Here is a 17,256-nt window from a genome sequence, read left to right as displayed (position 1 = left end):
TGAAATCTCTAAATTGTCTTTACAATTCAGTCCAAAAATGAAGCCAAGCGATCCAACTCCTAAATTTTACACTGTTGTTCAATAGTTCACAATGTTTTTCTCTGGAATATCTGCTGAGCACCCAGTGTCTATCTATAGTCCATTTTGCAGAAATACATAAAGAACAACAAGCATTCTCAGAAGCCCTATCTCAATCTCTCCTCTAATACACATTTGCATAGTCTAGCCAGAAACTGGTTGCAGAGGGCAGATTAAAGCTAAAGAGGAGATAAGATCTCATATTTGGAAACTCCTGAATCTCTTTTCATGCTCACATAACAGCACTTGATTTGGAGGGATATACTGGCAAATGGCACAATTCAAAGCACTTGCTATAACGCTCTTAGAAGTCTTTCACATTGCCATGTACAAAATGCTCAGTGTGTTACTGTCTGGAGGATTCTCTGCTGCTGCCTTTTGTGAAGTCCTCTGGTCTTCAAATAGGTTTGACTGAGCCCAGATTAAACAAAGCAAATTAATTACATGAGTATGAAGGTAAAATAAGGACACTCCCTGTACGGTAAAGCTACATTTGTTACATTACTGTTTATAAAGAATTTAAACAGAGAGTTTCCACCAGACATTAGAATGTTTTCCTCTCCCACCAAAACACCAGAAATGTCATCAAACTGAATAATAAAACTTACTTTTGTCATCATCATAAGATCCTCCGGAGCTATTACTGTACCTTGATTCTAGTCGGGTGTGTGCTCTGATTACATTACTGAACCTTCAAATACAAAAAAAAATCTTCATTATAAACACAGACTGACATTAAACATCTGGACTATATGCTTACTCTAAAAACAGAAATAGCATTTCCTTAAGTATGCAGTTTTACACAGAAGTTGACAGCTGCACTTTTACACAAGAGTAGATAGCAATGTGAATACAATGCTATTTCTTTCCACGAAAGATTTTGTAGCCAGTTTCTGAGAAGTTCTAACAGCTTTTAAAATTCAGCAAAGGGAAATCCTTATGCTGCAAATAAGTGATTTTCTTGAAGCAAGAAACTTCTAAGGCTGAACTGAGTCCACAGCTAGCCATTTGTCACAGATCATGTTCATGGGTAAAATTCTCCCAACTTGCTAAAGCAGTAACTGAGTGGATAGTGCAAAGCCAAACCCACACAGTTATCAAGCAGGAAAAGCTTCAGCAGATCCCCCTTCCACAGGAGAATCCAGCAACTGCCAGAGCAGACCTAATAGAGAAGTTAAGGGCTATGATAGCCAGAACAAACTGCTCACAGCTGTCCTCAAATCTGCCACAGATCTTTTACTTTTTACCAGCTAACTTTTATTTGTGATCTCTTTTGACTTTCTCCACCTTGTGCTCTCAGGGTAACTAGGCCTGAAGTGGAGTGAGAGGAGCCATACTGAGGGCTCACATACTAGTGATGATCTAAAACCATCACTGCTATTGCAAAGCTAGGAACCTAATTATAAATAACCATGTATCAAGTGAAACAAAACTGAAGGTTTTCTAGACAATGTTCAATTCAATTTTTTACTAATGTGCATACATCTTAGTGCAGGGTATTTCACAAGACATCGATGTATTACACTGTTTCCAAAGCATGTCTGTCTCATAAGGACACAATAAATTCCTTGTGCAAGTTACAAAAATGCATCAAAAGCCATCTTAATACATGATATTCTATCTATGACCTTCATTATTTCATATGTCTTGATGCATGAAGTCAATATTAGTGGACATTCTAAGACTGACACACTGGTTTTGAAGTACAGATGCACTTACAGCTTCCAGTGCCTTTGGTAACATAAATGCCAGCAATGAATTCAGGCATATTATCTTCCATTTTTGTGTGAGGTGTCTTCAGTAGGAATCAGAACACCAGAACTTTGTAATTCTCCTTTCATTTTTATCATATGGTCTCTGGCAGATCTGAACACTAAGAACCTTTTTGGAGTCACATTTAAAACTTACATAAGACAAGAAACCCTGAAAACACAGTTCGATTGAAAGCACAGTAGGAGATGTTTGCTCAACTTGCCTGCAAATCAACTAAATGAAAATCTAACTTAAAACTATACAGACATAAAATTTAGGTAAAGAATAATAAAAAAATAATTCAGAGGAAAAATGTTTTTATTTTCTTTTTGAGTACATTTCTAGTGCATATGCTGAAAACATCATTTAGAGTAAAATCTGCTTTACTATCAGTTTGAAACCTTACTTAGTATTGAGTGCTATTTTTTACTGACATTTAAATTAGCAGACACATACAACTAACCTGACAAAATGCTACTCATTATAACATGTAGAAGGCAAGTAATTAAAAAGGTTCTGAAGTACAGAAAGCTTTGCTCACATAATTGTCTCTGTGCCTCTAAGCTCTGAACCTACAGAAGGTGGGTTGGACCACTGAAGTGATACTAGTCACTATTAGCAACAGCATATTAATGTAATACTAATGCACTTAATGATAAATGCTATTATAAGTCATTCAAAGTTCTCTTACAAAACTAAGAGGGTTTCCATGAGAGAAACAATATATATCTGTCTGTGCTCAATTATCTGACGACCCTTAGGCTTTGCATTTATTCATTCATCATTTTTCAGTATGTACCATAAGAAGCCAAAGTCTAAACTGAGTATATGATTTCTAAGCGGAGTATTTTACATTGCTTTCCTCTGTAAGATATTTAATCCAGAAAAAGGAGGTGTCCTTGTGATCATGGATACAAAACTGCAAACTAAATTTCACTCACTGTCCACGAAATCAAAAGGTGTGATCAAAAGTGATTTTTCATAAAAATTTTTTAGTAGTCACTATTTGATACATACTTTTGATTTTCTTTTTCCTTTGTGGACAATCCCTAAAACCCCATGATCTACTTAGCGCAATTCATTCAATGTAGGTTCAACAGTTGTTTCTTTACAATGCATTATTAAACAATAGTCAGGAATTAGAATCCTGTGAATAGTTTTTTTAAAATAACTTATACTGGGATAACACCATTTAGGATCAGCTTGAGCATCAGAGTTCCTCACAATACAATGCAGACCTTTGTCCAGCATCTCACCCTTAGTCTAGGAACCCACATACGTTTTGGAGAAAAAAGCAAACCCAAACCACAAACCTTTCATCAGTCTCTTTCACCATTCTGTTCTCCTCTGCATCAGGAAAACTATCTTGGCCAGCTACAACAGTGTTGCTGCTAGAGGTGGTTCCTGTATGTGGGATGTCAGTAAGAACACCTGTTACACGCAGCAGACATTATTTGCAATAGCAATAAAAGACCATAACTTAAAGACTTTTTTAGCAGCTACAGTCAAAGTGATCATCCTGCAAGTACTTGCACACTTGAATGAACACTGTCACCTCTACAAACCAGGACCTGCTTGCATGGCTGAATGGTGTAAAGTTTATATGCTTTGAGGAGTAGGTTAACATAGTAACCTTCTTCCACTCCTTAAACTAAGCTCATTCCAAAGTTACATAACCTATTGTTTTTCAAGAATTTGGCTAAATACTAACAAGGTTAAATATGGGGTTGGTTCTTAAGTATATTTGACTACTGCAGAGCACAACGGAAATCACACTGAGGTCATACCAGAAGCTGCAGCTGAGGCTTTGTTGCTGGCAGCAAAACGGTAAAATGGAGGATTATCACAGTGTTGGACTATCGGGTTCACGGGGTCTGTTTGCTGAAGCTCGAAAAGAAGCTCTTCCATTGTCTGAATAGTGTTATTGCGACACAGATATATTGCAACCTTTTTTATCTAGAGAAAAAAAACAACAGTTATTAAACCCTGACTAAAGTCAATTTCCAAATAAATCAATAAATGTTACACTGCAGTACTGAGAGGATCCAAGTGTCGGATGCAAGTGTTGCTCCTGGACAGACACCAAAAAGTTCATCCAGTTCATACACAGTTCATACAGAAATTAAACTTTTCACTTTGACATCAACATCATTTTCCCAGCAGAGTCAATCTGTGATTTAATTACCTCAAAGTTTTTGCTTACCATTTGCAATGAGCTGTTTAAGTATATAACTGTGTAACACACACATCTACAAAACTGTAGCTGTAGCCACAAAGAATAAGCCAGGCTCTGAGTAGCTACTTATATCTGTAAGCAAAGTAATAGCAAATGGAAGAAAGGCAGAGCTATTATGTACATAGACTTCATGTATCCTGATTTGAAATTCCGGAAATTTCTATAAATCTTTTAACAAGACCTCAAAACTTATTGTATGCACTGCAACAATGAGGGCTGTTGAGATACTGAGATCAAATTAGGCTGAATTCTTGAGGAAAAAAACCCTGATAGTTATTAAAAGAAGAGACTGTCTCCAACTCAAAACCATTTGATTCATAAAGTACTGGAGCTGGGAGACCATATGGGGAAGCATCCCTTTGTGCCTGCCTGCTTGTTTTTAAAGATGTCCCTAAATAGGTGCTTACAGGGGAGGTAATATACTGGACTGAACTGCCTGTTGGCCTCATCAAGTATTGCTGTTCGTATACTCTTAAATACTTCCATTAAAATAACTCCCTAATTGGTTTCTCTCTCTTTTTTTTTTTTTTTGCTTTAAGCAGAGAAAATGCACATATTCCAAGTCTCTTTTACTCTACTGTGCTAAAAATTTCCCAGGGACTTTCCAGATACAAATCCATCTCCTTTCTGAGGCTCATTTCTGGTTGGGCTCACAGTACCCCTTTCAGTTTCTCTCACCCCTGAAGGGGTCACACTAAGTCTTTCCTGAAGAGATTTCTGAACTATAAATATTCTAAGCATTCTTTCAGTATATAATGTGAAAAAGTGGACTGCTCAGCAATTTGTACTGGGCATTGGGAAAAAAATGCTTAAAGGAAACATAAGAGACAAAGCAATTCAGGCATGCTTTTGGCTTGAACCCACACAGGGAGAACAGATGGCTGAAGGCACAGAGCAGCTGGTGACTGCCTTGGGGCACAGGGGGCTCCAAAAGGAGATGGGTAAACTGGCAATCTTGCAACTCTGCGGTCTTTTAAGCCCAGGTGACCTGGAACAGTGCTGATAAACTGTCCAAATGATCTTTACTTGCTAGTATGTATCTGTTATCTAAATGATAATGGAAGACACATGTTCACAGTATCCACAGTCTTGTGTAGTTAGCAGAGTTAGGTAGGATTTCTTATCTGTAAACTCCAGGGCATTAGCAAAACACTGAGCAGATGCATGTGATAAGCCCGGTGTATTTTCCTACTCCAGACAAAGCTATCAGTGAGGGGGTGATTCATAAGCACAGTCAGGCCGAAAATGTCTTCAGACTTTCCAAAATCTGAGAATCAGACTTTTAACTCAACATCACAAAACACGGACTAACTGGGTGGCAGAAAACACAGGAACCTTGTCAGCTGCTGCCACCAATGAAGACCTGAGTGTCTTGTTAACAGCCACTGGAAGCCTGGGAGGGAGGCCAGAAAAGTCCCACACGCAAAACAGGAGATGCTGAGCAGATGAAGCTGGGGATGCCAAAACAGATTGCTCTACTGTTCTGGAGGAGGACAGAGTTGTGAGAGCCAAGATACTGAGGCAAGGAAAGAATTTGAAGAAAGAAGTGCTCTGGGTAGGAGGGGGTTTGAGGTTGGCTGCTCAGAGCTGTGGGATGGCAACAGTTTTGGAAAAAGGAGATGCTGAAAGCTTTGGGTTGGCAAGTATCTGGAGGGGAGGATAATGTATGTAAGGGGCTCCTGGGCAAGACGTGACAGGGTTAGCAGGCACCACCCTACATATTTAGGAGTCAGGCTACAAATTTAGGAGTTAAACATATACTCAGCATAGGACTACTCCTTCCTCTTAGAAAACTGCCCCTATTCCTTTTGTAAGCTGACAGAAATTCAACAGCCCTCACTTTATGTCTTATCTCTGTGCTTTCCAGTTGTTCTCTGCCAACATAGCTCCTCCTCATGGAGACCACCTTAGGGCCTAATGCCAAGTCTGTCATAGATTGTAGGATCAGTCAGATTGGAAAGAACCTGAGAGGTCTCTCATCTAACCTCCTATTCAAAGCATGGTCAACACTGAATGGAGAGCCTCTGTCACAACTGATGGAAAGATCTTAATTACTCTCAAAATATTTGGGATCAACCCCTTTTTCTTCCCCTCATATAAACCTTGAGCTTGTTCTTACATCAACTCCCCTGTCAAATTTTTCCTCTTTTGATTAATGAGGCATATATATACACTGATTTGAGACTACAGAACAGTAAACCCTACAAATAAAAGGAAACAAACAGATGCCTACAGCACAATAACAACAACCTGAAAATTTGTATGGGTTTCCTTATTTTCTTTATTTCATTATGCATGGCAGTCATCATAAGCACTTTAAGAAAACTATTATTTCAGTAACTCTAAATGAAGTACGTTTATGTGGATTTTTAGACAAGTTTCATCACATTAATAGTAATTTTGAATTTACTTCAGGGAAATCAATAGAAAGAGCCTAACTAATAAAACAGCATATTGTAATTGTGTTGGAAAATTTACTAAATTTAGATTCTGTTTCATCCAGCAACTGAGCAATAAGGAACATGGGAATGGAACTATCCTGCTTTTCTCAGACAGCCCTAATTTTATTTTAACTGGAACAACAACAATATCCAGCACAGTTTGAGTTGCACATTACAGGAACCATCATATAATTTATGACAGCCTTCTTGCAAAGGCAGAAGTTGATATGGGTAAGGAGTTTATAGAGGTTAGCTATCTTCTGTCTCTTAAGATGCCCCACAGAAAGCCTTAGTTGGTTAGAGGAGAACAACTTCGTTAAAACTGCATGCTTTCCTGAAAGAACAGCTAAATATTTACAACAAATAAGCTAATAAGATCATAGCATGTTATGTCCCATCCATGATACAACATCCATTGTTTAAAATACTTTCAAAATTTAATTAATAGCTTTGCAAACTAATTGATTACTGAGAAAAAAAATAAGCATTTAGTACTTTTACTTCTCTTCATTTTCCATGCAAGTCATTTAATCTCAGAACAGCCATTCTGTCTTTTAATAAAAAATTAAATACACATATACATATATATATATAAATTGCATCTTTTTATGCAAGTCTGTAATGAAAAAATATTTCTAATATTTTTCTCTATTCATTCTGGCAATTTATGGCCCATCTCTGCTACTGCCCCTGTACACTGACATCAAAGTTGCTCTTTGCTTCAAAGAAGCCCACTCCCTACTTGAACTGGGGTATGCTCCAGTGTTGAAGACAGATTTGAAGTACTCAATTCCTTTCTTAATTTCAGTTTCTTGGCTCTTTTATTCCCAACATTTAATTTTGTACAGTGTGCTAGGCAATATGTTGATATTTCTTACTTTCTTATTTTTGATACAGAAATTAATTTTCTGCAGGTTATAGCTGTTTTTTTGATTAAAACTTGTGTAAACAACAGTAAATAAAATAAAATGCAAACACTTACATAAGGTAAGAGGATGGTATCACTGCTAACACCACACAAACTAATGAGAAACTGCAGTGTTATCCTAAGGTTGTTACTCCATTTCTCATTGTTTGCCAAAGCATTCCAGACATTTTCCATCTCCGGTCCGGGAATTTCATCTCCATACTGCAAAGAATCATAGGCATACATTTCTTGAAATACACAGAGCTCCAAACTAGAGCATACTCTTTTAGAGCATTTTCTAAAGCAAAATCTACAGTCAAATGGTGTGAAAAGTTACAAAAGAGTATTTTCAAAATCTATCTGACAGACTTCAGAGCATAAATTCTATTTAAAAGCATTTAGGTTCCAATCCACAGAAGGACTTAAATCACATACATGCAAAAAAAACCAAATTAAAAAAAAATCTTGAGGAATATAAATTCAAAAAGTGATCCTAAAACCTAACAGTTTATTAAGTTTCATCTTTACAGTTGTCAAGTAACCAAAGTTCTGTTTCTGACTGACTGTGCCTAAGTGCTTCAGTCTTCACAGTAGTGGACAATTTGGAACCTCTCTTCCCAGTAAATCCCTGCAGAAGTAAGCATTTTACAGGCCTTTGCTTTCACATTGGAAATGAGCAGCTTTTGCTGTTTTTTGCAAGACACAGTTATAAAAATTAATCCCTTTTTCCAGTCAATTAAATATTTAGTGCATGCATCCAGTTATGTGGGAGTCTAGAATCGAAGCTGTTCTGTTTTCTATGTAAAATTTTTGCCTTCCACTTTGGGAAGTCTGTTTTAATCACTGCACAGGCTGACATTCTACTAGCAGAGGAGATGAAATCTCCAGGTCATGCTATCCTACTGAAAATTATATAATACATATTAACTACATCTACACTGTCACTGACATCTACATCTACTGTCATCTACACTGACACACTTCCAGGTGCCAGTCCCTTTGTCATATGCACAGCCTCAAAACTAGGTCAATCCATATGGTTTGAAGCAAGCATAGTTAATCACTCTGGAACCAAAACTTTGTGTGGTTTTGGAAGCAACTTACTCCAAGGACTGCTGCTTGGAGGCAGTAAGGGTGAGACTCCATCAAACCTGTTTATCAGGATCTGTGATGTAAAATACTTTCCCTTATACAAGAAAAATGTTTTAACTATCACTTTAGAAATTTATACTAATTTTTCCCTTTTCCTTTTCTAAAGAATATGTGTTTCCTAGAAAGTACAAGAGCTTCAGTAGGACAAATTCCAGGTGCTTATTCTCACTCCCAAATAAACTTTCATCTGCTGCCTTACACATTAACCCAGGAGGTGATATATGAGGGAAGTGAACTTAGAACCCCCATTAGTACTCCTTAATGCTCTCACTATTAAGGTGCGTTTTTTCTTTGCCCATGTTTAGAAAGAGAACAGTTTAAGCATTGTCCTTAATAAACCTGTTCCAGTGCAAAATTATTGGTATTGGAGGGAAGGGTTTTACAGGTTGGTTTCTTTGTTTGATTTGCTTTTTTACCTTGGCTGTCATATACATGAGATTATTAAGAACCAGTGAGGTGGCCTCAGGTGAGCCCCAGCCATTGCCTTTTAGTCCGCCTGTGACTGCTATTTCCCCATCCTTGTCCTTCAGTTCATCTTCCGGAGTGGTAGGGCTTGAACCAGGGAGGAGCAGTCTGTTGTCTACAAGTTCAATGTTATGAAGCCATGGTAGCAGATAGGTAAGCATGATCTGTCTTCCATTTGGATGTGTTGTTGGAAATCGCTGGCTTACCTCTGAAATCGTAAGAGTTGAAAAGGACAACATATTAATTTATGGAGGAAACCTTAAATACATTGTTTAAATTAGATTTCTGATGTTTGTTAGACTACCTGATGGTTTTTACCTTGCACCCACTACTATACAAAAACATGCATTTGAGCTTCCTCAAGAGAAACATTGATTTAATGTTCCAAAATAGCAAGCAACTTGTTAGGTCTTCTGTCTAAAATAACTAACACAGTCTAGGTTTAGACACAGAAAGTCACCCCTTGTTACTGTGCCATATTATGTATTAAGTGAAATGGATGCCAGTAAAAAGGAAAAAGGAAAATTCAGTTACTGGTGGTTATTCTAGAATTTCAAGAGAATTAGAATTAATATACAAAAGCGTCCTCCAGAATTACAGATGCCCCACTGGCCTCCAGGTTTCTAAGCTATAGTTTAAATATTAAGGCATTTATTATACTGAGTTTACAAAAGGCATCTTGCATATATTGGGGTCTTATTTCCTGTGGGAAGGCCTATAAAATTCAGTTGGCTGTCAGTCCAGGACTGCTTGTATACAGCACTTTTATATAGTTAATAAAAAAAGAACTGGCACTGTAAGGTAAAGGTATTTGGAAAATCTGGGATAAGAAATACAGCTTCCTGCCAAAGTGAACCACATTATCTCTCTTTACCAGAATTCTTCTGTAAAATCAGTAAAGCAAACATTTCCTTTCTTTAATTGCTGCCTGGTTTTTAAAAATCTTGAAGATATGTACTGTTGTCTCTCCTTATGATTCTAGATGTAAAGAAAGGGTCTCTGACTTGGACTGTATATCTGAGATTTTTTTAAATGACAAAGTCACTACAGCAACATGAATAGACGATAACAGTAATAATGAACATTTGCTTAAGGATAAATGACCCATCAGAATTTCCTTACATCAGTTATTTATAACTCATGGTATCTTGGGCACTGAGAAATGGATGATATTCCTTTACCCTCCCTCCACCCCCTACAGACTGAGTAAAAAAAAACCATAAATGGATTTTAAGAGCCAGTAAGAATTCCCACGATTACAGATATTTGTGTTCTGTTACTTAAAAACTAGAGTAATAGATCAACAGATTAATAAAACCAGACAGACGTCTCAAAATATCATTGTTCCCAGGAATGGTCTCAGAACGGGCATATTCTGAATTGTGCTTCTTCAGGTCTCATTCTTCAACATTTTTCTCAGTAACCCTGAAAAAATGTATTTCTGATAAAATTAAAATAATGCCGAGACATGCTCATGTGGCGAATAACAGAAAGTAGAGATCACTCAGAGTCATTGGAATCATTGGTAAAACTGGACACAGGCTATCAATCTGCCCAAAATTAAAGTCATGTCTATATAAAATGAAGAATTAGATTCTCACAAGCATCATCTCTATAAGTGCATGTATAAGAAGAATCACATGAGAACCCGTTATAGTAGAGTTTGCCAATGTCATTTTAACTCATTCACTTCTAATTTCAAAGTTACCCTAAGATCTCATAAGTGGCACAGAGTCCTCAAACAGGGTTTCTGTACTTTGCATAAGTACCTCTAGGAAATATATATTGTAATCCTAAATCTGAACCAGAATAAAACCAGGTCAACTCAAATTTATAAACAGATCTGTGGTTCAAAACGGTACCAGTATACCATTTGTACAAACATGTAAAGCAGATAATGCGTCAAATAAATATAGGTACCTGAAAAAAGTGGAAGGGTAAGTTCAGGATACATCCTTGCTAGTTCATATGAAAGAAGAGCAAGAGAGACACTGTAAAGAGGTGGCAGTGGACCATGTGTTCCATACAGAATACTGCCTGGTCTTTGCTCAGCTACCTTTTTTGAATAAACAAAAAGCTTTGATTCAAGGATCTATAAAAGAAAAAAAAAAAAAAACAAACCACAAAACTTCATTAATTCAAGAAATGTCAGCATTTCAAGTTTAGCTATCAGAGAATGTTCTATACGCTTCAGAGTATAGTCTCCAAATATGAAAGACACCATAACAATAATTTTTATATAAATATTCTTGTAAGTATTTATAGCCAAGACAAAACTGATTGTTTATTTTCAAAACAAAACTAAAATGCAAATAGACAGTGCTTTATAAGAAGTTCACAAGAAAATCTCCAAAGATAGGAGGACAAAAAAAGTAGCTGATACGTGCCTGCATAAGTTGCATGGAAATTTCATAAATCTCTCTGTTGGTGTCAGATGCCTTGAACAGCACCAAGTTTAAAAGCGTCACTATATCAAAAGGATAGTTCCTAGAAGAATAAACAATACATTTTTGTGAATGTTGGTGAGGAAAGCAGACTATATTAACTCCAATTTACTCTGGAATATGGTCTAAAGAGAACATCATCTTTCTTTTCTCTGTTCTACCATCAGAATATGTGAAAGGGAGCTCTTATAAATACATAGTGCTTGATCAAAAGGACATCTTGTGAATGGGAAGAAAGATTGTTTGTGATTACCTTAGACTAATGCTTAGGAATGCACTGAGTTACCTGCAGTGAGAAATGCAATACCTGTGTCTATAACTGTCAATTCATTTTAATTTGTAACATAAACTGTTAACAGGACAGGCCAACACCCATGAAAGAAAATGGGTACCAAGAAAATTTCCAGGGAGAAAGTACTTCTTGAGACAAGCTGCAATTAAAACAGTCCCTTTGGATAAAAGATACTATGTCTGAGATGAACATTTTGAGGTGTTAGACAATGCTATCAAAATTATTTTCAAACAATAAAAATGAAGCACTGATTGAAAAAGTTTGCTATCTCTAAAGTCAACTTCAACTGTAGGGTTAAACATATCAAAGTGTTAACTTTGTGAATCATCAATTTCTCATCCTAGATATCAGTTACAGTGCTCCTGGATGGCTGCAGAATGCCTATTCTGACTTTTTAATAGGGCAGATACGAGGGTGGCATGGGACATTCTTGGTAATTGCAAATAATAGCTGGAATCCATGCTCTACACCTGTCTCTTTGACCTTCAACTACGTTTAAAAAGTAAATTTAAAAAAAGAAAAAAAGGAGGTAAGTAGCTTTATTGGAGAAAGTCAGATGGGCATCATCAATGAGATACATTACTGCTCATTTTACTAGTAGTTTAAGCATGGGCCTCTTGATACATTTTGATAGATGATAGAGGAAAAACCATTAACAACTTTCAAATATTAATAAAAATTCTCAACTTGCTAGAAACAGGACTTTCCCTTCAAAGTAAATCATGCAGATCATACTCTCAATTTTTATTTTAAGTATGGGAAAGATTTATTTTTAGGACACAGTGGCATAGGTAACACAACATGAGGAAAAAAGACTGGCTTAAAACCTGACATTTTTCTGTGTTTGTTAAATAAAAAGCATCCCTTAACATAACTGAATTTGCAAACACAAAAATCCGTTCATTTTTAAAAATCTCAGTATAATGCAATCTCTAGCCTATTTGTTCCTGTAAGAACAGAAGAATTTTACAGATAAATTCTAAAATATTTGACTTGTTTTGATTTCTTATATGCCAAGTATTTCTATATTGAACTACGCTGATCAGACATCTTGTAAAATTATTTCTGTAAAGAGTAAATTTTCAGATTTATTTTAATTACATGCAAATGACTGCATTATTGGATTTCTCTATAATTTTTTTCTTAAAAAAATTAAAAAAGGATAGATTTTTATGAAGGTCTGACAGAAAAGCAATATTTCTATTAATGTCTTCTTTTAGATTGTACTTGCTCAGCATTTGCAGTAATTATATGAGTTGACAGAAAAGTAACTAAACAAATCAAATGAAAGTCAGAAAAAGAACATGACTTTGTAGATAACATGGAGTTAAAATAATGACTTTCAAGCTATTAACATTTAAAACGTTTTTCCTTTTATAAATTAAATTAAAAACCACGTGAAATCTTTTGAAACCAGATTTATGACATACATTAATGAGGCTATTTTCTATTTTCCTGAGCAAAACAGCATGAAAATAACACAGATTTCAAATGTATATATAGTAAGAGCATCTTCTACCAAGCACATCACTTTGTTTTCAGACTTATGAAAATAGTGTTACAGTCCCCAAGAATTGTTTGAGAAGATATGAGTGACCAAGAAGCCTTTATAATAGAAGTTGAATCTCCAGTTTTCTTAAAGTCTGAAAATATGGATTAATAGATGAGTTAATACCTGCTTCCACACACAGTTGCAATGGCTTTGAAACATCCAGAGGCAAGCTGGTATGATCCCGTATAACATCGATCTATAGCCCAGTTGAAGAGATTGATTTGATCAGGATTCAGTTCCAGCAGAAGGACTACAACTTCACAGCCAAGCTGATGAACCTGAGCAAATGTTGGAACATGATTTATGGGCTCAGATATGTTCATTCTCTAAATTGTTTAGAGTGACATAGGCAAAATGGGCACAACTGAGAATTCAAATATGTAAAAAGAGATCACAAAATTTATCATAAATTTGTTTTAGGGCAGAGTTGAAATGTGACTCAGGTTTCAATACTCCTCACTTGAAACAAAACTGTATGTACAAAGACTACATGAATGAAGTAATTTTCCAAAATTAATATAAAGTTTCCAAAACACAGCACAGAAAAAAAGCAGAGCCTTTGGAAAGTCTATGACATTTGATAGGTGTTCTTGGGAAACTTACACTTATATTGATTAAGTGACTTAACTGACTTTCTACTTCCTGAGAATTTCACAATGACATGCCTTCATGTTTAGACTTCTTTTGACTAATGCAGAAGCAAGGCAGACAAAGAAAAATACCTTTTGCAAGCCCGGGGGTATGAAACTTGTATGTTTAATCCAACTACACCATGGAATCTAACAACTCTCCATGAAGACCTTGTGTCACTTTGTCCTAGTACCATCACTGCTACAAACACAACACAAGTAAGGTTTGGACTGTATAGGATAGTACTGGAACACTAAACACTAATGCCTATTAATATTTTGTCATTAAGTATAGCTATCTACTTGTAAAGACTGCAAATGATACTTATTGTTAATGGACTGGGTAGGATCCTTCTCATCTAAATCTGAACTAGTTGCATAGGCAATGTAGTTTAGTTACAATCCTTCATTACAGGGATTAATCATGAACTGAAGTGATTAGCTTAGGGGAAAGAAATTTGAACTATTTATCCTAATCAATTACCTATATTTACCTATATCCTCTAGCTGCCTCACAGGCATTTAGGTTTTGCTGTTTGCCTTTGTTAGCAGAGTCATGTGTGCTGATATGAGACTTCTTGGGAGAACAGCAGGTCAAAGTACAAGATACCACAAAGAGAAAGATTGTTCTCTCTCTCTCCACTTCATTAAATCTCCAATCTACTCCTTGTTAATCAAAGAGACAGTTCAATTAGCTACAAATGCAGAACTATGACTGTGTAGTTAGTAAGTCAAAGCCCATTTTCACAGAAATGGAGGAGAAAATTGCAAGAATAATCTATTTCATGTTCTTTAAAAAGAAAAAAAACCCTTTCCTTTCCTGAATAATTTCTTTCATTGCTTATTTACAAGACCTAACCCACACAACTTTCACTCAGATTTGTTTCATCAGCATCTATGTCACCAAGCAGTAATGGATTTTTAGAGGGTATACATAGTTCTTACAGTCACAAACTCTTTACTCACCCAGTACAGACATTAAAGTTATTCATCAGTGTTGCATTATGGTGAGTACTTACACGTAAATCTTGACAAGCCAGAATGTTATCAAGCCATTTGTAAAGATATCCATCAGGGGAAAGACCAACATTATCAAACACAGGTCCACAGCAGAGCACTGCTGACATGGCCTAGAAACACATGAAACTTTAGTTACCCAAAAAAGTAACATAATGCACCTTTCAGATGATTTTAGCTCAGATCCAGGATGACAGGACTGCCACTTGTTTTCTATTTTGAGGGAACTTTGGTGAAAATGGTAACAGATGACTTTGCTAGAATTCAATAATTAGGTTGCTATAGGTTTTACTGGATGCAAGATCATGCTCAGTTCAAGCATTTCGGAGGGAATCTATTGCTCAGCTTCCCAATTATGCAAGATACATTTTGTCATTTTACCCAGTCTTCAAAAATCAAGCTACAAAAGCAATTAAAATATACTGAGAGCTTTCAATAGTATGTTTCTGCGAAAATTAAAACTGTTTTAAAGCAAGTAATGCAGCTTATGTAAGTACATATGCTATTTCTTTCCCAGCTTATTTATGCAGGGGAGTTACAACTAGTTTTGCCACAAAAGTATATCATTACTGGGCATATCTCCAGGCAAGTATGAGAGAAAGTCCTAAGATGTACACTGGTAGAGATCCAGTATGCTGAGATACTGAATTAGGTACTATACTTAATTTCAGAGCCTAAGATCCTCCTGCTGAATCTGATAACCTGTTAATGAAATGCTAAGTACAATTTTAAAATGCCTTCTGGTTTTGAAAATAATTAGCCTTGAAAAATTCTATGATTCTATGATTCTATGTTGACAAAGAAAGAAATACATAACTTCAGTGCTCTACTGTATGATACCACTGTACACATATATATGAACATACAAGTTTGCATTGAGTATGGCAATTCAAATTTCTGCGAAATAAAAGGAAATAAACCCCACAACTACTTATATTTTGACTGAAAAACTGCTGTTACCGATTCGGACAGCAAAACTTTTTTACCTTTAATGCACAATACTGATATCTTGTAATCTGATGATTTCTATCACTGTAACGGTCCAGTGGTGTGAACATAATACTGAAAGGTCCTGCCCACTGGCTGAATAATATGAACAGGTGATGCCTCAAGCTCTGCTGAGGGAAGAGAAATCTCCTGTGGTGAACTAAGTGAACAGAAATAGAAACAGTTGTGATTAGTTAATACTGAATACACATTCATGTGGCATAATGATGACGTGATTTTCAAATTTCTACAAAAAGAGAGGGGTTTTATATATTCCATATTAACTTACTCCAAAGTATCTAAGCTCCTTTAAAAATCTAAAGAAGGGAATAAGATGCATCTTATTTCTAAGAGCCTTCCATTCTGACTTAATGGGTAGTTATACAAACATGTACATCTGACTTTAGAAAAGCATGCAAGAACCTAATTATAAAATCAGCAGTTTAACTGCCTTTGCATTTCTTTCATGGTAAATATTTACTTGTTTTCTCCAATCCTTTAAATGCAAGCCTAAACAACACACACATCTTTCTCTAACACAGTAATAGGTAGGGGACAACAGATAGAAGAAACTTGGTGCCTGTTTGTTTACGACAAAGATGTGGTATATGTTCTGAATAGCCAAATTACCTGAGCAAGTGAAAAAAAAATCTATAAATTCTTAACCATGTGGAAGAAAAAAAAAGAGAATTCTTGTAAATAATAGTTTTAAGTCCCCTCAGTAAAACATGATGTCAGAGGCCATACTCTGTTTAATGTAAAGAGACTAGCAAACTGCTACTTGCCAATTATTTTTCATGTAGAAACTGTGGTGGAAGCCAATAAAGTTTAACTAAACAATACTTATGCAAATCAGTAGGAACAGTGGCTAAAAGTGATAGATCTTGACATGATAAACATTTGTTTGCTGGGAGCTGTTATGGCTTTGTTAGTTATTGATACATTTTAAAGCTGTCTTGTTGGCAGAAATATATCTCTGAATTATGAAATGCATTAAGTTCTTATTGTATTCTCTCAATTTAACACAACGATTTTCATTGTGTAAAATTCATACAACATGCAGTCATTGGTCATGCGCCTTGTAGAACATCAGAATTAATGCAGAGAGGAAGGGCTTTGCAAAGTAAGGCCTCATGGCAAAGTAACTACTAAAGAAATACTGTATTGTTAATGAACATCATGTAGAAGAGGAATAAAGGAAAGAAATTCTGTATTCTGTTTGTTGTTGGCAGCTAAGAACTTGGCATCATTTAGTTCAAAGGGATGTTTTTAGAGAATAACAGGGATGCCATTTTTTCTTTATT

The 17,256-nt window shown here is 35.9% G+C and overlaps 1 protein-coding gene across 6 annotated transcripts in view; it reads right to left on the bottom strand.

Annotated features, from left to right (window-relative positions):
- FRY (FRY microtubule binding protein) overlaps positions 1 to 17,256 on the bottom strand; it is a 234,590-nt gene that overhangs the window by 55,266 nt on the left and 162,068 nt on the right. For all 6 annotated transcript variants that reach the window (XM_050333591.1, XM_050333590.1, XM_050333592.1 and 3 more), the window contains 10 exons: positions 15,952 to 16,112; positions 14,968 to 15,078; positions 13,443 to 13,597; positions 11,419 to 11,518; positions 10,952 to 11,123; positions 8,983 to 9,239; positions 7,490 to 7,636; positions 3,618 to 3,786; positions 3,144 to 3,234; positions 687 to 769 (listed from right to left, as the gene is read on the bottom strand). In XM_050333591.1, the coding sequence (XP_050189548.1) occupies positions 687 to 769; positions 3,144 to 3,234; positions 3,618 to 3,786; positions 7,490 to 7,636; positions 8,983 to 9,239; positions 10,952 to 11,123; positions 11,419 to 11,518; positions 13,443 to 13,597; positions 14,968 to 15,078; positions 15,952 to 16,112 (1,446 nt within the window). The remainder of the gene's footprint in view (positions 1 to 686; positions 770 to 3,143; positions 3,235 to 3,617; positions 3,787 to 7,489; positions 7,637 to 8,982; positions 9,240 to 10,951; positions 11,124 to 11,418; positions 11,519 to 13,442; positions 13,598 to 14,967; positions 15,079 to 15,951; positions 16,113 to 17,256) is intronic.

Source organism: Myiozetetes cayanensis, unplaced genomic scaffold, assembly GCF_022539395.1.
Source record: "Myiozetetes cayanensis isolate MyiCay16 unplaced genomic scaffold, myiCay2020 scf5-8, whole genome shotgun sequence".
NCBI lineage: Eukaryota > Metazoa > Chordata > Aves > Passeriformes > Tyrannidae > Myiozetetes > Myiozetetes cayanensis.
The sequence above is the reverse complement of the archived record's forward strand: the minus strand, read 5'-3'. Positions and strand labels throughout refer to the sequence as shown.